Source organism: Rhinoderma darwinii, chromosome 8, assembly GCF_050947455.1.
Source record: "Rhinoderma darwinii isolate aRhiDar2 chromosome 8, aRhiDar2.hap1, whole genome shotgun sequence".
NCBI classification, from domain to species: domain Eukaryota; kingdom Metazoa; phylum Chordata; class Amphibia; order Anura; family Rhinodermatidae; genus Rhinoderma; species Rhinoderma darwinii.
The window spans coordinates 44,105,443-44,132,123 of record NC_134694.1 but is presented as its reverse complement, the minus strand read 5'-3'; the positions used below and the strand labels follow the sequence as shown (position 1 = coordinate 44,132,123).

The following is a 26,681-nucleotide window of genomic DNA, read 5'->3' as shown; positions in this document are numbered from 1 at the left end:
GTGTGGCGTTACCTACAGGGGGGGGGGGCTGTGTGGCGTTACCTACAGGGGGGGGGCTGTGTGGCGTTACCTACAGGGGGGGGGGCTGTGTGGCGTTACCTACAGGGGGGGGGGCTGTGTGGCGTTACCTACAGGGGGGGGGGCTGTATGGCGTTACCTACAGGGGGGGGCTGTATGGCGTTACCTACAGGGGGGGGCTGTATGGCGTTACCTACGGGGGGGGGCTGTATGGCGTTACCTACGGGGGGGGGCTGTATGGCGTTACCTACGGGGGGGGCTGTATGGCGTTACCTACAGGGGGGGGGCTGTATGGCGTTACCTACAGGGGGGGGGCTGTATGGCGTTACCTACAGGGGGGGGCTGTATGGCGTTACCTACAGGGGGGGGCTGTATGGCGTTACCTACAGGGGGGGGCTGTATGGCGTTACCTACAGGGGGGGGGCTGTATGGCGTTACCTACAGGGGGGGGGCTGTATGGCGTTACCTACAGGGGGGGGCTGTATGGCGTTACCTACAGGGGGGGGCTGTATGGCGTTACCTACAGGGGGGGCTGTATGGCGTTACCTACAGGGGGGGGCTGTATGGCGTTACCTACAGGGGGGGGCTGTATGGCGTTACCTACAGGGGGGGGCTGTATGGCGTTACCTACAGGGGGGGGCTGTATGGCGTTACCTACAGGGGGGGGGCTGTATGGCGTTACCTACAGGGGGGGGCTGTATGGCGTTACCTACAGGGGGGGCTGTATGGCGTTACCTACAGGGGGGGGGCTGTATGGCGTTACCTACAGGGGGGGCTGTATGGCGTTACCTACAGGGGGGGGCTGTATGGCGTTACCTACAGGGGGGGGCTGTATGGCGTTACCTACAGGGGGGGGCTGTATGGCGTTACCTACAGGGGGGGGCTGTATGGCGTTACCTACAGGGGGGGGCTGTATGGCGTTACCTACAGGGGGGGGCTGTATGGCGTTACCTACAGGGGGGGGCTGTATGGCGTTACCTACAGGGGGGGGCTGTATGGCGTTACCTACAGGGGGGGCTGTATGGCGTTAGTTTGCTATGGGGCCCAGTCTTTCCTAGTTACGCCCATGTATGTATGTATATATACATACATATACATATACACACACACACAGTATATATATATAATCAATTAGGGCTTCTAGTGTGTGTGTGTGTGTGTGTGTGTGTGATATATATATATATACACATACACACACACACACACATTAGAAGCCCTAATTGATTATTATTAACTAATTAATTGTCCTAGTCTGAGTACTACCGTGTTTCCCTGAAAGTAAGACAGTGTCTTACTTTCTTTTTATCCCCAAAAGCCCCACTATGTCTTACTTTCGGGGTATGTCTTATATTGGAAAAAAAAGAAAAGACGTTCATACTTACCAAGAACTTCCTGCTTCCTCCAGTCCGGTCTCCCGGCCGTTGCCTTGGTGACGCGTCCCTCTCGGCATCCGGCCTGACATCCCTGGATGACGTTTCAGGCCATGTGACCGCTGCAGCCAATCACAGGTCAATCACAGGCTGCAGCGGTCACATGGACTGCCGCGTCATCCAGGGATGTCGGGCTGGATGTGAAGAGAGGGACGCGTCACCAAGACAACGGCCGGGTAAGTATGAATTTCTTTAACTTTTATCCTGCATTACCGTATTTCGGCGCGGTGACGTATGGAGAGGGGGGCGGCGCGGAAGTGGGCAGGAGGCGGCAATACCCCCGTGTTTCCCCGAAAGTAAGACATATGTCTTACTTTCGGGGTACGGCTTATATTAGCCGACCCCCCTGAAACCCCCGATACGTCTTACAATCGGGGGTGTCTTACTATCGGGGAAACACGGTATCTACCTAAGCTATAACTAGCTGCCTACACTAAACTATCTATGTGGAGGTGTCTTTTGTGTGTTTCACATTCATTGTGTCTTTATACGAGACACACAGCAGCTGCTCCGCACAGCTTCTTCTCCCCCACTGTCTCAGAACGATCGGACAGGGAGGGAGGAGAAACCTTGTAACAAACAGCACGAAAGTTTGTTGCTGCAACAAACTTTGCTGTGCTCACCATGATAGCTTTATCATGGTGTTCACGTCATCGGGACCGGCATCAATCCGGTCCTGATGTTTTCTCTCAGCACTTAGGCTGCTAGTAGCAGTGTGTGCTGAGAGATTCAGAGCACAGGGAGAGCGCTGTGCACTCTGTTCTGACACCACGTAGATTAACGGGCTGCAGGACAAAAGCCCAGCACTGCAGCCCGTTAATCTACGTGGGCTGGTTGTGAAGGGGTTAAATTAAGTCAATAGAAACTACAACTCCTCCTGCAAAAAATAAGCCCCCACACCACTCGATTGATGGGAAAAATAAAAAAGTTAAGACTCTTGGAATGCTGGGAGGGAAAAAAAACGAAAAAAAAAAAAATGGATCAGCCCGGAAAGGGTTCATTAATTTATAGTAAAAAACAAAACTACATTTATGACCAAAATGTGGGGTATAGCCATACTCGGGAGAAATTACTTAATAAATGTTGGGGTGCTTTTTCAACTTTATCCCTTGTGAAAATGAAAAAAATGCAACATTTTAGTGGAAATAATGTAGATATTAATTTTCGCGACCTAATTCTAATAAATTCTGCAAAAGACCTGTGGGGTCTAAATCCTCACTATTCCCCTAGATAGATTCCTTAAGTGGTGTAGTTTCCCAAATGGGGTTACTTTTGGGATGTTTCCACTGTTTTGGTCTCTCTGGGGCTTTGCAAATGCGACATTCTACCCAAAAACCATTTCAGTTAAATTTGAGATCCAAAAGCCAAATAGCGCTCCTTCCCTTCTGTGGGTCCTTCCCTTCTGTGGTAATAACGGCAGGTTATTACCACATATGCCGTATTGCCATAATCAGGAGAAATTGCTTTACAAATGTTGGGGTGCTTTTTCTCCTTTATTCCTTGTAAGGGTATGTTCACACGAGGGCGTCCGTTACGGCTGAAATTACGGGGATGTTTCAGCCTGAAAACATCCCCGTAATTTCAGCCGTACCGGCATGTGCAGGCGCTTGAACGCCGCGTCAATTACGGCCGTAATTAGCGCTGCTATTCATTGGAGTCAATGAATAACGGCTCCAATTACGGCCAAAGAAGTGACAGGTCACTTCTTTGACGCGGGCGTCTATTTACGCGCCGTCATTTGACAGTGGCGCGTAAATTACGCCTCGTGTGAACAGACAAACGTCTGCCCATTGCTTTCAATGGGCAGATGTTTGTCAGCGCTATTGAGGCGCTATTTTCGGACGTAATTCGGGGCAAAAACGCCCGAATTACGTCCGTAAATAGGCCGTGTGAACATACCCTATAAGTTGTTTTTTTTTAGGAAAAAAAAAAAAAAAGTAGATTTTTATCTTCACAAACTAATTCCAATGAATTCAGCAAAAAAAAACTAGTGGGGTCAAAATGCTAACTTTACCCCTAGAAAAATTTCTTGAGGGGTGTAGTTTCCAAAATGGGGTCACTTTTGGGGGATTCCACTGTTTTGGCACGACAAGACCTCTTCAAACCGGACATGGCGCCTTAAATATATTATAAAAAAATAGGAGGCCCAAAAGTCCACTATGTGCTCCTTTGCTTCTGAGGCCTGTGTTTCAGCACACTAGGGCCACATGTGGGATATTTCTAAAAACTGCAGAATCTGGGCAATAAATATTGAGTTGCATTTCTCGAGTAAAACCTTCTGTGTTACAGGAAAAAAAAAAATTATTTCAAATAAATTTCTGCAAAAAAAATAATGAAATTTCACCTCTACGTTGCTTTAACCCCTTAAAGAGACTGTCACCAGATTTTTCAGCCCCTATCTGCTATTGCAGCAGATAGGCGCTGCAATGTAGATTACAGTAACGTTTTTATTTTTAAAAAACGAGCATTTTTGGCCAAGTTATGACCATTTTTGTAGTTATGCAAATGAGGCTTGCAAAAGTCCAAGTGGGTGTGTTTAAAAGTAAAAGTCCAAGTGGGTGTGTATTATGTGCGTACATCGGGGCGTTTTTAATACTTTTACTAGCTGGGCGCTCTGAAGAGAAGTATCATCCACTTCTCTTCAGAACGCCCAGCTTCTGGCAGTGCAGATCTGTGACGTCACTCACAGGTCCTGCATCGTGTCGGCCACATCGGCACCAGAGGCTTCAGTTGATTCTGCAGCAGCATCAGCGTTTGCAGGTAAGTAGCTACATCGACTTACCTGCTAACGCCGATGCTGCTGCAGAATCAACTGAAGCCTCTGGTGCCGATGTGTCCGACACCAGCAACAGCAATTTCTCACATTTTTAAGAAAATTTCAAAAGCCTTTTTTTTAAGGTACCTCTTGAGTTCTGAAGGGGCTTTGAGGGGCCTATGTATTAGAAAACCTGATAAAACACCCCATTTTAAAAACTAGACCCCTCAAATTATTCTAAACAGCATTTAGAAAGTTTTTTAACCCTTCAGGCATTTCACAGGAATTAAAGCAAAGTGGAGGTGAAATTAGCAAATTTCATTTTTCTTGCTGAATTTCAATTTTATTCATTTTTTTTTCTGTAACACAGAAGGTTTTACCAGAGAAACACTACCAAATATGTATTGTCCAGATTCTGCAGTTTTTAGAAATGTCCCACATGTGGCTCTAGTGCGCTCGTGGAATAAAACACAAGCCCCAGAAGCAGAGAAGCACCTAGTGCATTTTGAGGCCTCTTTTTTATTAGAATATATTTTAGGCAGCATGCCAGGTTTGAAGAGGTGTTGAGGTGCCAAAACAGTAGGAATCCCCCAATAGTGACCCCATTTTGGAAACTACACCCCTCAAGGAATTCATTTATGATTGTTGTTACCATTTTGACCGCACAGTTTTTTCACAGCACGTATTTGAATTGGGCTGTGAAATGAAAAAAATGACATTTGTGATCAAAATTTCTTATTTTCACAGGGAACAAAATACCCCATTTTGTTGCCCAATTTGTGGTGATAAACTGCCGTTTGGGCCCATGGGAGGGCTCAGAAGGAAAGGAGCGCTATTTGTTCTTTGGAGTCTAGATTTTGCTGGATTGGTTTTCGGGTGCCATGTCGCATTTACAGAGCCCCAGAGGTATCAAAGCAATGGAAACCCGCCAGAAGTGACCCCATTTTGGAAACTACACCCCTCAAGGAATTCATTTATGGGTGTTGTGACCATTTTGACCCCATAGTTTTTTCACAGAACTTATTTGAATTGGGCTGGGAATGAATACAAAATTATTTTTTTCAAATAATATGTAGTTTTGGCTGAAAATTTCTTATTTTCACAAGAAACAAAATACCCCATTCTGTTGTGCAATTTTTTCAGAGTGCCGCAATACCCCATTTGTGGTGATAAACTGCCGTTTAGGCCCATGGGGGGGCTCAGAAGGAAAGGACCACCATTTGGCCTACTGGGGATTTTCTAGTGCGAAGTCATGTATGCAGAAGCCCCTGAGGTACCAGTACAGTTGAAACCCGCAAGAAGTGACCCAGTTTTAAAAACTACACCCTTAAGGCATTCATCTAGAGGTGTAGTGAGCATTTTGACCGGAGACCTACACCCCATAAACTGTAATGTGGGTTCTCCCGGGTATTGCAATACCCTACATGTGGCTGTTATCAGCTGCCTGGGCACACAGCAGGGCTCAGAGGGGAAAGACGAGGGGGGATAAGCTGTGCGGAGTGCATCAGGGTAAGTAAAATTGGGGTAAATTATAAACCAAGGGATGGATGATAAATTTTAAAACACTTTCATACAGAGCTCTGGTTATTCGGGACACGTGTTACATTGATATATTGTGTCCTCCCTTATCCCCCTCTTATAGCAGACTTTGCACCTCTTTTGACTTTTTCCCTTCTTGCCAGTTTGGGGAACTTCTCCTGGAAAGTGTTGCCGCCCTGGTACGATGCGTGTGGTCCCGCTTCCAGAAGGACTGGGTGCCCCCCCTTCTTGGTCACTAAAGATTAGGTTCTTGATAATCACCTCTTGAAATTCCAGGAAAATTCCCCTCTGGCCTGCACATCGACGTAGCATGTACGCATTGTACAAAGCCATCTGTATGATGTGCCCGGCCAGCTTCTTATACCACACCGCATGGCGCTGTAGGGCTTCAGGATTTGATCTGACAAGTCCATCCCTCCCATGTACCTTTTGTAGTCCAGGATGCAGTCTGGTTTGGGGGTGGCCTTTCCTTCATATATCCTAAACCTGTAGGTATACCCTGATGCACTCACGCACAGTTTAGACATCTTCACGCCATACCTTGCCCTCTTACCTGGCAGGTACTCGCGGAATTGAACCCTCCCTTTAAAATGTACCAGGGACTCATCAATAGAAATACACTTCTCGGGGGTGAATACTTTGGAAAACCGGGCACTGAAACTGTCTAATAGGGGTCTCCGTTTATACAAACGGTCAAAACTGGGGTCATCTCGGGGTGGGCACAGCTCATTATCAGTATAATGTAAGAAGCGAAGTATTGCCTCATTTATTTATTTTTTTAGGTTACAGTTCAGTTCTGAAGTTGCTTTGAGGGGCCCATATATTAGAAACCCCTATCAAGCACCCCATTTTAGAAACTAGACCCCTCAAAGTATTCACAACAGCATAGAGAAAGTTTATGAACCCTTTAGGTGTTTCACAGAAATTTAGAGCAAAGTATAGGTGAAGTTTACATTTATTTTTTTGTCAGAAAATCCTCTGTATTCAATTTTTTTTACAACACAATTGGATTTATCAGAGAAACGCAACTTAATACGTATTGCCCAGATTCTGCAGTTTTGAGAAATATCCAACATGTGGCCCTAGTGCGGTAATGGACTGAAGCGCCGGCCTCCGAAGCAAAGGATCACCTAGTGGATTTTGAGGCCTCTTTTTTATTAGGCACCATGTCCGGTTTGAAGAGGTCTTGTGGTGCCAAAACATTTGAAACACCCCAAAAGTGACCCCAATTTGGAAACTAGACCCCTTGAGGAATCCATTGTAGTTTTCTTGGGGTGCATGCGGCTTTTTGATCAGTTTTTATTCTATTTTTTTTACAGCGTTCACCGTGCGCTATAAATGACATTCACTTTATTCTGCGGGGCGATACGATTACGGCGATACCATATGTTTATAGTTTTTTTTTTTTATGTCTTATGGCGTTTGCACAATAAAATACGTTTGGTAAAAAAATCATTCACTTTTTGTGTTACCTTATTCTAAGCGCCAGAACGTTTTTATTTTTCAATCAATAAAGCCGTGCGAGGACTTATTTTTTGCGTAACGAACTGTAGTTTCGATCAGTAGCATTTTTAGGTACATGCGACTTTTTGATCTCTTTTTATTCCATTTTTTGGGTGGTGAAGTGACCAAACAATTGTGATTGTGGTACGGTTTATTATTATTTTACGGCGTTCACCGTGCGGGATAAATTACGAAATAATTTTGTAGTTCAGGCCGTTACGGACGCGGCGATACCAATTATGTATAGTTTGTTTGTTTATATATTTTTATTAATAATAAATGACTGATAAGGTAAAAAGGGGGATTTTTACTTTTAAAACTTTTATTTTCTTATTTTTACACATCTTTTTTTAACTTTTTTTTAACTTTATTACTTTGTCCCACTAGGGTACATGAGGGCAGGAGGCCCTGATCGCTATTCTAATACACTGCACTACATGCGTAGTGCAGTGTATTAGAACTGTCAGCTACTCACTGACAGCAAGCATAGTGGGTCCTGACGTTGTCAGGACCCACTAGGCTTCCGTCTATGGCATAGCCGGACGCCATTGTTTGGTGTCCGGTTGCCATAGTCACCATCGCCGGCCGCTATCGTGTAGCAGGCCGGCGATGGCAGCTTAACCCCTAAAAAGCCGCGATCTCTATAGAACGCGGCTTTTAAGGGGTTAATCAGCGGGGACACAGCGATCGGTCCCCGCTGTAGGAGCTGTGACAGCTGCTGTACGAGACAGCAGCTGTCACAGCTCCTGTATGTGTCGGGAGGACGGCCGAAACGGCCGTTACTCCCGAGACGTACTATTAGGTCATGGAGCGCAAACGATATAGTTACCATGACCTAATAGTACGTCTAGGAGCGGGAAGGGGTTAATTCCTATGAAATGCCTAAAGGGTTAAAACACTTTCTGAATGATGTTTTTAATACTTTGAGGGGTGCAGTTTTCAGAATGGGGTGATTAATGGGGATTTTGTAATATATAAGGCCATCAAAGCCACTTCAGAACTGAACCTTGAAAAAATAGCCTTTTGAAATTTTCTTGAAAATGTGAGAAATTGCTGCGAAAGTTCTAAGCCTTGTAACGTCCTAGAAAAATAAAAGGACGTTCAAAAAGCTATGCAAACAAAGTAGACATATGGAATATGTGAAATAGTAACTATTTTGTGTGGTATTACGATCCGTTTTACAAGCAGATACATTTAAATTTAGAAAAATGCTAATTTTTGCAAATTCTCTGAATTTGTGTTTTTTCACAAATAAATATTGCATTTATCGACCAAATTGTACTTTATGTTTGTGAACAAGTAAGTCACGAGAAAACAATAGCAGAATCACTTGGATAGGTAAAAGAATTCCAAAGTTATTACCACTGAAGTGACCCGTCAGATTTAAAAAAAAAAAAAAAAAACGGCTTCGTCCTCAAGGCCAAAACAGGCTCAGTCCTGAGGGGGGAACGTATAAGGCCCGGGGCATCATTTGGTCCTGCAAGGCGCCAGATAGACCACACGGCTGCTGCGTAATTCGCTACTTAGCTCTGTCAGCGGCGGTTTGGGTGGATCAGTCCAGTCATCTGACCCGAGTCAGTGACGTCAGGTCACGTGACCGGACTGGTCAACTCCCGTCACTGCACGCCCCGACCTCACGGACCGCCACATCATTTCCTCCAAGCATGGCAGTCTGAGTGAGGTTGCTGCGTGCCGGCACAAAAGTGGACCAGTCCGGTCACCTGACCTGAGTCAGTGACTTTAGGTCAGGTGACTAGACTGGTCCACTCCCTTCACAGCACGCCCCGACCTCGCTCTGACCGCCGCTGCCATCGTGTTATTCCCTCCTTGGCTCCGTCCACACCCCCTACTTACTCAAAGTGAGGTCCACGTGACAAAGGTCCCCCCCTCATCAAGGACATTTAGGATATATCCACAGGATATGTCATAAATGTCCAATAGATGCGGGTCCTAACTCTGGGTCACAGATCTAGCTCTAGAACGGGGTCCCTAAACACTGTTCTACCTCTTTGTGTTGTGCTGAAGCTTGTGATATCCCACCATAAAGAAGGAAACAGCATAGCTCACTGAGCTACACTGTTTCCGTAAGTCCCATAGATATGAATAGAGTTACGGAAGCAGCGTAACTCGCATGCTGAGCTGCTTCCATAACTGCCATTCACTACTATGGGTGTTACAGAAACCGTACAGCTCAGCGAGCCACGCTGTTTTCTTCTTCATGGTCAGACATCGGCAGGAACACAGAGGTAGAACGGAGTTTAGGGGGCCCCATTCTATATATCGCTGTGAACCCGCATCTATACGACATTTATGAGATATCCTGTGGATAGGTCATAAATGTCCCTGAAGGGAAAATCCCTTTAAGAACAACTTAGGGCCAATTCACACTACCGTGAATATCGTCCGTGTTGCACATGGAAATCACGGGGCAGTTCAATGGGGCCGTTCACACATGCGTGAGTTTTCATGCAGCTGCACCTATAATGGTGCGTTTTCACGCACCTACACGCCCATTGAACTAAATAGGTGCGCGAAAAGCCAGTGCGGTGCGTGATTTGCACATCAATTAGTTTAAAAAAAAAAAAAAAAGACATGCTTTGCAAGTGCGTGACAAACGCATGCCACATGCAAAGCACACTGATGAATAATGGAACATACACGGACCAGATTTATGCACGTTTTTCACACGAGTGTATCTGATAAGCTCGTATGAATGTAGCCTTACTGCTGCGAGCAGTTCTTTTCAAAACTTACCAAAGAGACGACTGCGCTCCAGACTGACCGACGCATCATTATCAATACCGGCTAACATCACACGCCTCACCAAAGAGAAGCAGTTCCAGCCGTCACATTAGGGGGGAGTTAATTAATTGTTTGACCAATTATAGCAGGTTAATTTTTAAGTGGATAATTTTTTATGGCACGCAAATGATTTTATAAATATACAAATGGCCCTCAGCAGAAAAAAAAGGTTCCTCACCCCTGATTTATGGGGTTAACCCCTTCCCGACATTTGCCGTATGGGTACGCCATGGAAAGCTATGACTTCCCGCAAATTGTCGTATCCATACGCCAAATGTTTGGCACCGGATCAGAAGCTGAGCCGGTGCCATCATCGCCGGATCTCAGCTGTATCTTACAGCTGACATCCGAAAGTAATGGTGGGGACCGAAATTAGCTTCGATCCCCATCATTAACCCCTTAAGTGCAGCGCTCAAACGTGAGTGCTGCACTTAAGGTGCTTGTAGCTTATCGGAACCCCAGCAATGAAATTGCCGGGGTTCCGGTGGCTGCAATGGCAACCGGAGGCCTAATACTGGCCTCCCGGTCTGCCTAGCCTGATCAGCTTCCGTAGCCACCGGCAAGATGGCGCCGGCTCAGGAGCTGATCCGGCGTCATCAGCATTGGAAGTCAGCTGTATGTTACAGCTGACATCCACCTGTAATGGCAGGATCCGGAGCTACCTCCGATCCCTGCCATTAACCCCTTCAATGCAGCAATCGAAAGCGATTGCTGCATCTTAGCGGTTGCTAGCAGATCACCAGCCCTGACAGGCAATCAGGACTGGCGACTGCTGCTATGGCAACAGGAGACACAATGGCCTCCTGCTCTGCCATTACGGAAGCCGATTAGGCCCCGCCGGGAGGCGAAGCCTAATCGGCTTGCTGTCAGTGAATAACTGACAGATTAATACATTGCACTCATTAGCGGGACTTGAGGAAAAAAAAAAAAGTGAAAACAATAAAAGTTTAAAGTAATAAAGTAAAATACAATCGCCCTTTTTCCCTTATCAAGTCCTTTATTATTGAAAAAAAATAAACCATACGTATTTGGTATCACCGCGATCGTAACAACCTGAGGTATCAAAAAGTTATATTATTTATTGCACGTGGTGAATAGCGTAAAAAAAAAATAAAAAAAAAATAAAAAAAAAAAAACGTAAAAAAATGTACCAGGTTTTCTGTTTTTTGGTCACTTTGCCCTACAAATATTGGAATAAAAAAAAAAAAAATGATCAAAAAGTCACACGTATCCAAAAATGGTACCTATAAAAACTATAGCTTGTCTCACAAAAAAACTTAAAAAGTTATGGTTCTCACAACTTTTATTTTTACAAAACAATCTTTTTACAAAAGTAATTTTATTGTTCAAAAAGCTGTAAAACATAAAAAAGTTCTATAAACTAGGTATCGCCGGAATCGTACTGACCCGCAGAAAAAAAAAAGTTAACAATTTATAATGCATGGTGAACGCTGTATGAAAAAAAACTAATAAAAAAAACAAAAACTTAAAAAGCTATGCCAGAATTGCGTTTTTTGTTTACCTGGCCTCCCAAAAAAAAATAGGATAAAAGGCGATCAAAATGTCGCTTGTACCCCAAAATGGTACACATAATCGCTAGAGCTCGTCCCGCACAAAAAACAGCCCTCGTATCACTAAGTCTATGAAAAAATAAAATTAGTTATGGCTCCAATAAGTCAGGACATAAAAAATATGCAGTTGTGCCGACCCGAGGGGAACATTTCTTCTGTTTCAAGAGGCGATTTATCAAGGACCTAAAATTAGGGAACCAGGAAGGGGAGGGCCCAAACATATCCGCTTGGAGAGACGGTGCCCCTATTATACCAGGACAATACTTCCCAGCAAAATTCCCCAAACTGCAAAGGTGCGGAGTGTGGACCAAAAGGGGCATAAGAAAGGACGCCATATATCAGTGCGACACAGGCCTGTGCAGAAAGGATTGCTTCACAGCGCAACACACATCTATGGATTATTTTATTGATTTTTTACCCCATTATTATACCACCTGACTATGCACCCTGCCCTGATGTACTCCGCCCAGCTTACATGTACCCCCACATTATAAATAGAAACACCAGTAGTACTCAAACAAATCTACTACCAAGCAAAACATGCTCTCCAAAAGCCAAATGGCGCTCTCTCCGCTCTGAACCCTACAGTGTGCCCAAACAGCAGTTTCCTTCCACATATATGGCATCGTCATACCCGGGAGAACCCTTTTAACAATTTTTGGGGGGTGTGTGTCTCCAGTGGCATAAGCTGGGCATGACATACTTGCCACTGAAATGGCATTTCTAGGGAAAAATATAAATTTTTAATTTGCACCATCCGCAGTGCATTCATTTATGGAAAAGACCTGTGGGGTGAAAATGCTCACTACACCCCTTAATAAATGCCTTGAGGCGTGCCTTCTCAGGGGTTTCTTTTTATTATTTCACATCAGAGCCTCTGCAGTTGTGGACCAATACTTTGTAAATCGCCAAATTAGGCCTCAATTTGACATGGTACGCTTTCACTCCTGAGCCTGGTCGAATGTCCAGGCAAAAGATTAGGGCCACATGTAGGGTGTTTCTAAAACCAGGAAACCCAGCGTAATATTTAGAGAGCAGTCTTGTTATGGTGGCACAAGCTGGGCACCACATATTGGCATATCTATGGAAAAAAATCCCATTTTCACTCTGCAACATCGAGTGTACACTAAATTCTACAAAACACCTGCAGGGTTAACATGCTCACTACACCACTAGGTAAATGCATTGAGGGGTGTAGTTTCCAAAATGGGGTCACTTCTAGGGGGGTTTCCACTGTTTTGGTCCAACAGGCGCCCAGAAACCAATCCAGCAAAATCTGCACTCCAAATGGCGCTCATTCCCTTCTGAGCCCTGCCGTGTGCCCAAACAGCAGTTTATGGCCACATATGGGGTATTGCCGTACTCGGGAGAAATTGCTTTACAAATGTTGGGTTCATTTTTTCTTTATTTGTTGAGAAAACAAAAAATTTTGCGCTAAAACTACGTCTTATTGAAGAAAAAGGATTGTTTTTATTTTCACTGCTCAATTCTAATAAATGTTATGAAACATCTAAATCGCTCACTACTCCCCTAGATGAATTCCTCAAGGTGCGTCGTTTCCTAAATGGAGTCACTTTTTGGCCGTTTTCATTGTTTTGTCCCCTCATGGCCTTTGTAAATGTAACATGGCCTCCGCAAACCATTCCTGCTAAATGTGAACTCCAAAAGCCAAATGGTGCTCCATCCCTTCTAAGCCCTGCCGTGTATCCAAACAGCCGTTTATTACTACATGTGGGGTATTGTTTTACTTGGGAGAAATGGCTTTAAAAATTTTGCGGTGCTTTTTCTCCTTTAGTCCTTGTGGAAATGAGAAAAAAAAAAACGAAACCTAAATTTTCTTTGAAAAAAATTTCGATTTTAATTTTCACGGCCTATTTTATATGATGTCTGTAAAAAACCTGTGCGGTCAAAATGCTCACTATACTCCTAGATAATTTCCTTGAGGGGTGTAGTTTCCCAAATGGGGTCACTTTTGGGGGATTTCCACTGTTTTGGCACCGCAAGAGCCCTTCAAACCTGACATGGTGCCTAAAATATATTCTAATAAAAATAAGGCCCCAAAATCCACTAGGTGCTCCTTTGCTTCGGAGGCCGGTGCTTCAGTCCAGTAGCACGCTAGGGCCACATGTGAGATATTTCCTAAAACTGCAGAACCTGGGCAATAAATATGGAGTTGTATTTATCTGGTAAAACTTTGTGCTATAAAGAAAATTGGATTAAAAATTAATTTCTGCAAAAAAATATGAAAATGTGTAAATTTCACCTCTACTTTGCTTTAATTCCCGTGAAAAGTTTAAAGGGTTAAGAAATTTTCAAAATGCTGTTTTGAATACTTTGAGGGGTGAAGTTTTTAAAATAGTGTGACTTTTTTGGGGGGTTTCTAATATATGAGGCCCTCAAAGCCACTTCAGAACTGAACTGGCCCCTGTAAAAATTGCTGCTAAAGTTCGAAGCCTTGTAACATCCTAGAAAAATAAAAGGATGTTCAAAAAACGATGCCAATCTAAAGTAGACATATGGGGGATGTTAATTAGCAACAATTTTGTGTGTTATAAATGCCTGTCTTACAAGCAGATACATTTAAGTTGATAAAAATGCTAATTTTTGCAATTTTTCACTAAATTTTGGTGTTTTTCACAATTAAATACTGAACATATCGAGCAAATTTTGCCAGTAACATAAAGTCCAATGTGTCACGAGAAAACAGTCTCAGAATCGCTTGGATACATAAAAGCATTCCAGAGTTATTACCACATAAAGTGACACGTCAGATTTGAAAAATGAGGCTCTGTCAGGAAGGTCAAAAGTGGCTAAAGAGGGAAGGGGTTAAAGACTGGCATAGAAATATTTGTTTACAGCATGATTTATTCTGTTTATAGGTGACAAGGCTGGATCTCCATGTTCTTGTAGATGGGCATTGTTACCGACTGTATGGCAGAAGGTGGCACATACTGGTGGTACTCAGCACATCTGCATTGCTACAACAGCAGCGCATATACATTAATTAATATATATATATATATATATATATATATATACACACACTGTTACCATCACAATGATTATGCTATTGGTGGTAACTGACCTGGTGACAGAGGATGGTTTGCTGGATGAGTTTGGCATATCTATCCAAGCGTACCCCGGAGTTACTGCGGCTCCTCATATCTGACGCTAACACCTATGAAGTAAACAGAAACGTTATTCCTCCCTCATGTCAGCAGTTCATCGCTGTAGCAGCTGTCAGCGGATGCTGGGAGTTGTCCTTCACCACACTATACATATATAACTTACATATACAACTGTGACAGAATATCTGGAGCTGTCCTCACAGCTGAGCTTATCTCACAGTCAGGACAAGTAATCTCCACATGAACACATGACCCGAATATTTCCTCGTGTGTGATAGCCCAGCCCTCATTACCTCAGGGTGATCTGGTCCCTCCCATAAGAGGATGAGTACAGCACGTGGTCTACGCCGTGACTGAGCACTTCCTCCCTGTGGGGTGTAACACATTGCGGGAGGCGAGCCCTCCTCACTCACTGATTGGCTCAGCTGCCAGACTTGAGTGCAGAACTCAACTTGTAAGTGGCTGCATTCATCAGCCTGAGAGTAGTGACGAGGGAGCGCCCACGCCCACGCCCACGCCCACGCCCACGCCCACGCCCACGCCTGCAGACACCTGACTGGATAGCGGCAGTGCCCCGTACTGCTCTGCTTACATTATGGGCACTCGTGTATATCACCTTCTCGTCTGCACGGTGACTCAACTACAAAGTGTCGCTTCATGCAGAGGTTAGAGCTGCTAGTGCTTGTGACCGGCTCTGTATGGAGGTGCTGTGGCTACAGCAGTAGTACAGTAGTATCGTTATAAACTTACGTGCAGTCGTTCAGACATTGTTTATTTCCTGTTGCATCTATAGGGCCAACCAGGGGTGTAACTATGAAAGACATGACTGGGGCTCCCCTGTGTGTCACACAACCCCCACTTGTAGATAGTGCCTCCCTATAGATTCCCCTGTAGATAGCACCATACAGCCCCCTGTAGATAACGCCATACAGCCCCCCTGTAGATGACGCCATACAGCCCCCCTGTAGATAACGCCATACAGCCCCTCCTGTAGATAACGCCATACAGCCCCTCCTGTAGATAACGCCATACAGCCCCCCCTGTAGATAACGCCATACAGCCCCCCCTGTAGATAACGCCATACAGCCCCTCCTGTAGATAACGCCATACAGCCCCCTGTAGATAACGCCATACAGCCCCCCTGTACATAACGCCATACAGCCCCTCCTGTAGATAACGCCATACAGCCCCTCCTGTAGATAACGCCATACAGCCCCTCCTGTAGATAACGCCATACAGCCCCTCCTGTAGATAACGCCATACAGCCCCTCCTGTAGATAACGCCATACAGCCCCCCTGTAGATAACGCCATACACCCGCCTGTAGATAACGCCATACAACCCCCCCTGTAGGTAACGCCATACAGCCCCTCCTGTAGATAAAGCCATACAGCCCCTCCTGTAGATAACGCCATACAGCCCCTCCTGTAGATAACGCCATACAGCCCACCTGTAGATAACACCATACAACCCACCCCTGTAGATAACACCATACAACCCACCCCTGTAGATAACACCATACAACCCACCCCTGTAGATAGTGCCATACAGTGCCAAACCCCTCCCAAAAGAACGGCGTATAGTTTGTCCTGCAAAATACATGTATCCCCTATCCACAGTGATCGCGTGCAGCAATAAGGAGAACGGGGGACCGAAAGTCCCCCGAAGTTCTTCATGAGAAACCTCGGACTTCAATAAAAATCAAAAGTGCGCTGGTCACGCATGCGCATAAGCGCCACTGGTGCACAATTCATTTCTACAGGGCTGCCGACACAGACCCCGGAAGTCCGAGGTTTCTCATGGGGAACTTCGGGGGACTTTTGGTCCCCCGTTCTCCTTATCGCTGGGGGTCCCAGCGATCTCACATGTATCCCCTATCCTGTGGCTAGGGGATACATGTCTTTTGTAGGAACAACTCCTTTAATGGCAGAGCGGGGAGATACCTCCCTGCTCTGCTGTAGTGTTCAGTGGCGTTGCGCTGTAGCAGCCATAGCGGCTGCTACAGCGGTAGTTACGCCACTGGGGCCAACATAATGCAGCGCTGTTTAGGTACTGTCATCATGTAACTCAGCCCTTGTCCCCAACAGGGCTCACAATCTAATTGTCTCCAACACTCACATTCTCACCATGGTCATCAGTGGCATCGCTAGCATCAGAGTCCTGACCCGATGCCTGGTATCCATGTGCCTTAGGACGCTGATACATTTCAATCCTAGGGGGCATTATTACTTTGTAGGAGCCACACACAGATGGTATTACTTTCTATGGAGCACACAGAGGGCATTATTGCTTTCTATGGAGCACACAGAGGGCATTATTGCTTTCTATGGAGCACACAGAGGGCATTATTACTTTCTATGTAGCACACAGAGGGCATTATTGCTTTCTATGGAGCACACAGAGGGCATTATTGCTTTCTATGGAGCACACAGAGGGCATTATTACTTTCTATGAAGCACACAGAGGGCATTGTTACTTTCTATGGAGCACACAGAAGGCATTATTACTTTCTATGGAGCACAAAGGGCATTATTGCTTTCTATGGAGCACACAGAGGGCATTGTTACTTTCTATGGAGCACACAGAAGGCATTATTACTTTCTATGTAGCACACAGAGGGCATTATTGCTTTCTATGGAGAAAACAGAGGGCATTATTGCGTTCTATAGAGCACACAGAGGGCATTATTACTTTATATGGAGCACACAGAGGCCATTATTGCTTTCTATGGAGCACACAGAGGGCATTATTACTTTCTATGGAGCACACAGGGCATTATTACTTTATATGGAGCACACAGAGGGCATTATTGCTTTCTATAGAGCACACAGAGGGCATTATTACTTTCTATGGAGCACACAGAGGGCATTATTGCTTTCTATGGAGCACACAGAGGGTATTATTACTTTATATGGAGCACACAGAGGCCATTATTGCTTTCTATGGAGCACACAGGGGGCATTATTACTTTCTATAGAGCACACAGAGGGCATTATTGCTTTCTAGGAGGCACACAGTGGGCATTATTGCTTTCTAGGAGGCACACAGGGGGGCAATATTGCTTTATAGGAGCAGTATTTATGCACTTTTTCCTTTGGCAAGGGGTGTTCCTACCTTAGACATTTATGACACCTTATGACATTTATGGTGGATACCTATCCAGGGGCGTAGTAGCTAGCTCATGGGCCCTGGTGCAGGAATTCAGCTTGGGCCCTCCCCAACACCACCTCTTTTTTTGCGCTTTTACTTACGCCATTTACCGTGTGGTGTAAATAACATAATAACTTTATTCAGCGGGTGATTACGACGTTACAAAATGTATATGATTTTCTTATGTTTTACTACTTTTACACGGTAAAAACACTTTTTTTTAAAAAAAATTGTGTTTTTGTGTCTCTATATTTGAAGAGCCGTAACTCTTTTATTTTTACGCCGATACAGCTGTAAGAGGGATTTTTTTTTGAGCGACGTCTTGTAGTTTCTCTCGGTACCATTTTGGAGTACATGCGAGTTTTTGATCACTTTTTATTACATTTTTTGATTGCAGGATAAACAGAAAACAGCAATTTTGGCATTGTTTTTTTATTTTATTTTTTAGAGCATTCGCCGAGTGGGTTGAATAACATAATAGCTTTAAAGATTGGGGTCGTTACGGACGTGGCGATACCAAATATGTGTCAATTTTTTATCATAATAAAGCATTTTTCACTTTTTTTTCCAGTTATTTATTTATAACTTCTGTATTGCAGTGTATTACTGCCTGTCCATTTACAACAGACAGGCATTTTTATAAGGCTCCCGGATGCCGGGCTGGGACTTAAAATGAGCCCTGGCATTTTTAAGCACACAGGCCGACCGCAGGCCATACACAGCCGCCAGTGTAAGGGTATGTTCACATGGCCTATTTTCAGATGTAATTCGGAAATTTTACGCCTCGAATTACGCCTAAAAATCGGCTCAATTAGGCCTACAAACATCTGTCCATTGCTTTCAATGGGTTTTACGATGTTCTGTTCCCACGAGGTGTCATTTTACGAGGTGTGCATGTCACTTCTTGGGGCGTATTTGACGGCCCTTAATCCCATTGGAAGTCAATGGGAGTCTTCCAAAACAGTTTGCAGGCGTTTGGCACACATTTGGACCGTAATTTGAGGTGTTTACGCCCAAAAAAACGCTTCAATTTACGCCTGAAATTTGACCAACACTCCCCCAGCAGCAGCAGCGATCAGAAGAAGGCAGGAGTCTTGCAGCAGTGTTCTCACTGGGATCGATGCCGGCCCGTGAGTGGACCAGTCCAGTCACCTGACATGTCACCTGACCTGTCATCTGACCTCAGCGGTCAGGTGACTGGACTGGTTCACTCCCGGGTCGGCATCGACACCAGTGAGAACGCCGCTGCAAGACTCCTGCCTTCTTCTGACGGTGAGTGACATCAAAACAGAGCGGAGAGTGGCAGCAGTAGGGCCGTCTAAGCCCTTATTCACACTACAGGGTTTCCCGGCCGGGTGACAGCCGTTCATAAAACGGCTGTCACACGGCTGCAGTAGGAACAATAGACTCCTAATGGGGCTATTCACACGACCGATTTTTTTGACGGCCCGGGAATTCTGGCCGTCAAAAAATGGGACATGCCCTATTTTCGGCCGTCTACCCGGCCGACCGGCTTCCATAGAAGTCTATGGGGCCGGGTAATTCACGGCCATCACCGGAATGTGTCCCGAGTGACGGCCGTGTCTTCTGTCGCTCGCGCTCTCTCTCCTCTTCACAGTGCAGAGTGCATGTGAGGAGGAGGAGGGTCTTTTTTTGCTCCCTGTAGGAGTCGGAATCCCCAATCTCTAGCTGGGGATTGGGGATTCCGCTACAGGAGAAGTGAGTGACTACACTGTCCATATATGGACACAGTGACGTCACTCACTTGTGAAGCGGAATCCCCGACCCTATGTCCGGGGATTCCGCTACAGAAGAAGTGAGTGACCACACTGTCCATATATGGACACAGTGACGTCACTCACTTCTGAAGCGGAATCCCCGACCCTGTGGCCGGGGATTCCTCTCCAGGAGAAGTCAGTGACTACACTGTCCATATATATACACTGTCCTGGAAGGGGGGGGATGGGTGCATGGCCGGCCTTGGATACGTTCGACCAGTGCGGTTGCACAAGGCGCCAGTCGCCACACTGCAAGAGGGGCGCCAGTGGGTGTGTGTATCCCCGCACCGTTGCTACTACCAGCGGGGATACACACACTAACTGCAGTCGCCTTTCCACCCGGGAGCTTCTTAACTTAGTAGCCGTCGCTACCGCTGTAGCAGCCATAGTGGCTGCTAGCGGTGACACCGGGCATGAGGGTGGTGGCGCCGCTAGCAGCCGCTGCGGCTGCTATAGCGGTAGCGACGGCACTATAGCAGAGCAGGGAGGTATCTCCCTGCTCTGCTATCTACTAGCGCCACTGTAGCTCCCTGAAGGAGCGGAATCCCCATGTGGCCAGGGATTCCGCTCCTGGAGCACTGCTTGATGTCTCTGTCCATATATGGACAGTCTTTAAATAGAAATAGTAAGGATGCACTCCAGTGTGTTGGTGCTATTCAGGTTCGGGTTGTACCCCACTTATAGATATAAAGAATAACCCAAAAGCACTCAAAGAATATTCGACTGTATCGATTTCCAAGGAAGAATTATTTATTTTCATTCATTCCAAAATTGGTAATTTGTACAAAATAAGATTTATTCAGTGCAAGCGATAAGCGTTTTAACGACGTTTCGGCCCATCCAAGGCCTTTCTCATAATCGCTAAAAGAAAAACAAACAGTATAATAATGTATATAGTATTTTGTATAGGACAAAAATAAACAAGTACATTTAAAAAAATATGACTAATATTTCTTGTATCTTGATTTAGAGAACTAATCCCAGTAGGTAGTACCAATGGATATATACGTAAATTTAATAAGTATGTATGAAGAGCAACATATGCTCAAATGACATATACATATGGACATTATGATCATAAATTTATCAATACACAGGTTAATAATGTTTAGGCTTCGTACATCAGGATATGCATTACGCCAGTAAGGAGACACATGAAATATAGATTGCAGCATATCACATCCATATATTCAGGGTATACATGTAAATATTAGTAGGAGAGGTATTGACAAAATACCTCTCAGGACCATACCATAAAGTACCGGCTGAGGAAAATCGTGATAATAGAAAACAGATAAGAGAGTATTGATCTAACTTGTAAATATTGGAGAGATATATATAAAGGGTGTCAAGACAGAAACTAACCAAGTTATGTATATAGCGGCAATATCATACCTGTATATGTTTTCAAAGAAGTAACATGAACTAATGGCTTCTGCCAGGTACTCCGAAAACAGAAACTGACCAAATTATGTATATAGTGGCAATAACATACCTGCATATGTTTTCAGAGAGGTATCATGAATTAATGGCGTCTGCTAGAAGCTCCGAGTTGTCAGCGTGCTCACGAGAGCGCCCGTTTATGAAGTCAGTTTCCCATACCGTATGTCCGGTATGTGGAGCGCAAAACTATTCTGGCGCATGCGCAGTCGAAGGAGCGTTGTCGCTCTGTGGAACGCAAGCTGTCTCCATTACTATGGAGTCTGGTTCTGTACTTGTAAGTTTTACCCTACTATTTACAGCCACCTTAGGTTGAAGTCACGTAAATGTAATATGTGTAGAATGTTATAGAAGTGATTGAATCCATATGGAACGATCTGAATGATCTTGATCCATATATACTACATATATATAGTGATTATTATGGATAGTATCAGGTCATGTAAATAGCGTTAAATACCTATAATGAACTATTATAGATCTGAACTCAAATGTGTAGAGGGAATCGATGCATATCTAGTTGTAATTTTTATGGTCCATGATTAATATGTATATGTATAAGGAAATATGACCAAAGGAATCAAAATTTGGGGAACGTGTCACTATTTGATAGAAAGGATAGCAGATTATATTGTATAGGGGATCAAAATTAAGGGAATGTATCGCTATTTGATGGAAAGGAAAGCTGACTGTATTATATAAGCAAATTATATTATGTAAGTAGAATATGGAACAAAATGATATTAATATAGCAAGAGCGAAAGTGAGTGAACCGGTTTTATGGTACCTGTATCTGGTCGCACACTGGATCTCGATTATAAATGTTTTTCTATCGTGCCTGAGAAAGAGATAAATGCATAGTATTAGTAACAGAGAATAAGTGAATTAACGATAAATATACTTATTTTCAGCATAGTAGGTCAAAATCCCCGTTTAGGCCTTTAGGCGCCAGGGTCTCCAATGTGTGAATCCAATATGACTCCCTTTGTTTTAATAGGTGTATATGATTGCCTCCCCTCCTAGGCCTTGAAACCTGCTCTATAATTTGAAATCTTAGTTGGGAAATATTATGATTAAATTTAATGAAATGGTCAGGAAGGGGTAGCCATATTTTCTTACACCTTATTGCGGACTTATGACTACATATACGGTCCCTAATGTGTTGGGTGGTTTCTCCCACATAAGTCAAACCGCATGGGCACTTAATTAGATAGACCACGAAATTCGAGTCACAAGTGAAGAAACCTCTAGCTGGAAAGGTCTTATTAGTATGAGGGTGCTGGATTGTGTCACCCTTAATAATACTGGAACAGCACGAGCAATGGAGACACGGGAAAGTCCCGTTGCGTTTTGTCTGTAGGAAAGTTTGTCTAGAAATTGTTGTGAGACTACCGATGTCAGCTCTAATAACATGGTCACGAACATTGGGAGATCTCTTAGAGCATATCATTACTGGGTTTTTAAATTCCTCGATTCCTGGATAAGCGGTATGTAGTACCGACCAGTGCCAGGAATCGAGGAATTTAAAAACCCAGTAATGATATGCTCTAAGAGATCTCCCAATGTTCGTTACCGTGTTATTAGAGATGACATCGGTAGTCTCACAACAATTCAATTTCTAGACAAACTTTCCTACAGACAAAACGCAACGGGACTTTCCCGTGTCTCCATTGCTCGTGCTGTTCCAGTATTATTAAGGGTGACACAATCCAGCACCCTCATACTAATAAGACCTTTCCAGCTAGAGGTTTCTTCACTTGTGACTCAAATTTCGTGGTCTATCTAATTAAGTGCCCATGCGGTTTGACTTATGTGGGAGAAACCACCCAACACATTAGGGACCGTATACGTAGTCATAAGTCCACAATAAGGTGTAAGAAAATATGGCTACCCCTTCCCGACCATTTCATTAAATTTAATCATAATATTTCCCAACTAAGATTTCAAATTATAGAGCAGGTTTCTAGGCCTAGGAGGGGAGGCAATCATATACACCTATTAAAACAAAGGGAGTCATATTGGATTCACACATTGGAGACCCTGGCGCCTAAAGGCCTAAACGGGGATTTTGACCTACTATGCTGAAAATAAGTATATTTATCGTTAATTCACTTATTCTCTGTTACTAATACTATGCATTTATCTCTTTCTCAGGCACGATAGAAAAACATTTATAATCGAGATCCAGTGTGCGACCAGATACAGGTACCATAAAACCGGTTCACTCACTTCCTCTTTCGCTCTTGCTATTTTAATATCCTTTTGTTCCATATTCTACTTACATAATATAATCTGCTTATATAATACAGTCAGCTTTCCTTTCCATCAAATAGCGATACATTCCCTTAATTTTGATCCCCTATACAATATAATCTGCTATCCTTTCTATCAAATAGTGACACGTTCCCCAAATTTTGATTCCTTTGGTCATATTTCCTTATACATATACATATTAATCATGGACCATAAAAATTACAACTAGATATGCATCAATTCCCTCTACACATTTGAGTTCAGATCTATAATAGTTCATTATAGGTATTTAACGCTATTTACATGACCTGATTCTATCCATAATAATCACTATATATATGTAGTATATATGGATCAAGATCATTCACATCGTTCCATATGGATTCAATCACTTCTATAACATTCTACACATATTACATTTACGTGACTTCAACCTAAGGTGGCCGTAAATAGTAGGGTAAAACGTACAAGTACAGAACCAGACTCCATAGCAATGGAGACGGCTTGCGTTCCACAGAGCAACAACGCTCCTTCGCCTGCGCATGCGCCAGAATAGTTTTGCGCTCCACATACCGGACATCCGGTATGGGAAACTGACTTCATAAACGGGCGCTCTCGTGAGCACGCTGACAAATCGGAGCGTCTGGCAGACGCCATTAATTCATGATACCTCTCTGAAAACATATGCAGGTATGTTATTGCCACAATATACATAATTTGGTCAGTTTCTGTCTTCGGAGTACCTGGCAGAAGCCATTAGTTCATGTTACTTCTTTGAAAAAATATACAGGTATGATATTGCCGCTATATACATAACTTGGTTAGTTTATGTCTTGACACCCTTCATATATATCTTTCCAATATTTACAAGTTAGATCAATACTCTCTAAGGCTATGTTCACACAGAGTATTTTGCAGGAGGAATATCTGCCTCACAATTCCGTTTGGAAGTTTGAGGCAGATTTTCCTCTCCCTGCACGCCGATTTTCGCTGAGTTTTTCGCCCGCGGCCATTGAGCGCCACGGGCATAAAACACCGCGAAATACGCTTTCTCTGCCTCCCATTGAAGTCAATGGGAGGTCAGAGGCGGAAGCGCCCGAAGATAGGGCATGTCGCTTCTTTTTCCCGCGAGGCAGTTTTACTGCTCGCGGGAAAAAGACGCCGACGCCTCTCATTGAAATCAATGGGAGGCATTTTCGTGCCGTTTTTCCAGAGTTTTGCGACGCGGTTTCCACGTCAAAAAACTCGGCAAAATACTCTGTGTGAACATAGCCCTAAATGTTTTCTATTATCACGATTTTCCTCAGCCGGTACTTTATGGTATGGTCCTGAGAGGTATTTTGTCAATACCTCTCCTACTAATATTTACATGTATACCCTGCATATATGGATGTGATATACTGCAATCTATATTTCTTCATGTGTCTCCTTGCTGGCGTAATACATATCCTGATGTACGAAGCCTAAACATTATTAACCTGTGAATGGATAAATTTATCATCATAATGGCCATATGTATATGTCATTTGAGCATATGTTGCCCTACATACAAACTTATTAAATTTACGTATATATCCATTGGTACTACCTACTGGGATTAGTTCTCTAAATCAAGATACAAGAAATATTATTGTCATATTTTTTTTCATGTACTTGTTTATTTTTGTCCTATACAAAATACTATATACATTATTATACTGTTTGTTTTTCTTTTAGCGATTATGAGAAAGGCCTTGGATGGGCCGAAACGTCGTTAAAACGCTTATCGCTTGCACTGAATAAATCTTGTTTTGTACAAATTACCAATTTTGGAATGAATGAAAATAAATAATTCTTCCTTGGAAATCGATACAGTCGAATATTCTTTGAGTGCTTTTGGGTTATTCTTTATATCTATAAGTGGGGTACAACCTGAACCTGAATAGCACACTGGAGTGCATCCTTACTATTTCTATTTAAAGATTATCTCGTCTTGTTAAGGCGCACCCTACCCAGATGACGTCGGAAACATTCGCCTATGATCAGACGACCACGGCTTCTATATTATCACAGGTTACCAATTCTGGCGATTTTCTTCGTATTCCACCGCAGGAGTTACGCACGAGGGATTATGAAAAAGAGTTGCGCAAATATACCTCTCAAGACCTACACTGTATCACCCTGGCAGAATATCACCGCCTGAATAGGATTCCCAGGGGACTATGCAGCCATCTGAGACCTACACTGTTCGCTGAGGATCGACAATATTGTGATCAGTTCCAAAATTTTTTAAATAAATGCTCCTTGGATCTAATCGTGCTAACTGGAGAATATTTACAAAAATCCATTAAAGAATCAGCCGAGAAGATAAAGGCTCAGCAACTATCATCTTCGCTATCCACCAGCGACTGGGAAGTTTTGAAATGACGTACAGACAACAGCATTAAGGAGTTTACTAAAGAATTAGAGTCCAGGAAAAGAGAGAAGTTCCAGAGAGACGCCAACGACTACCTGAATAACCAGATATATAGATGGCAGAATTCCTCCAATCCCTGGCGGTCACGCAGAGGATACGCCCCTGGCAACAGGTCCACATCTGGGAGCGATACATCAGTAGAAAGACCATCATACCGTCCCAATCGTTTTTTAGGGAATCGAAGGGGCAGGGGGCCCCCACCTGAAGGTCGAGGAGGTGAAGGGAGAAGTCGAGAGCCGGGAATACAGACACGATCCTAGGTAAGAGCAACGACCTGGTCGTGAATATCTCTTCCAACACCCTGAATCCAGCCGAACTGTCAGTTCTACAGAAAGGATTGTCCTTCTGTCCGACTGTCTCCTGCAACACTTTTACTTTAGAACAAGAACTCAATAGATTTTATAGATCACTGAGACTTAAGACCCACTTTGGGGTTTCTACTACTAATATTGTTGCACCTACGTTAACTGCAGCCCCGACACGACTATCGATTGAGTCATTGGGTTTACACAATCGCAGTAACTATTCTCCCCCGAAAATATGCCACGCTACAGAAGCGGTCATCGAACTGATCAAAAGGGATACACAAGCCCTCTTGCTCAATTACGGGATGGGCTTTTATCCACATAGAAACAATTTAACCAGAACAGAGTCTGAGGCTCTGAAATCCCTGAGTAATAATAAGGATATTATTATTAAATCTGCTGGTAAGGGAGGTGCCATAGTGGTATGGGATAAGAAAGATTATATTCTGGAGATAGAGAGACAACTATCAGATTCTAATACATACAACAAAATTAACAGTGATCCTACATCGAGGATCCATACTAGAATCACTAGTATCTTGGAAGAACATAGAG

At 43.9% G+C, this 26,681-nt stretch overlaps 1 protein-coding gene across 2 annotated transcripts in view; it reads right to left on the bottom strand.

The window, feature by feature from the left end:
- The window catches only part of PHKA1 (phosphorylase kinase regulatory subunit alpha 1), a 453,374-nt gene extending 438,593 nt beyond the window's left edge, over nucleotides 1–14,781 (bottom strand). For both annotated transcript variants that reach the window (XM_075835632.1, XM_075835633.1), the window contains exon 1: nucleotides 14,704–14,781. In XM_075835632.1, coding sequence (XP_075691747.1) covers nucleotides 14,704–14,781 — 78 coding nt within the window. The remainder of the gene's footprint in view (nucleotides 1–14,703) is intronic.
- Nucleotides 14,782–26,681: the final 11,900 nt, after the last annotated feature.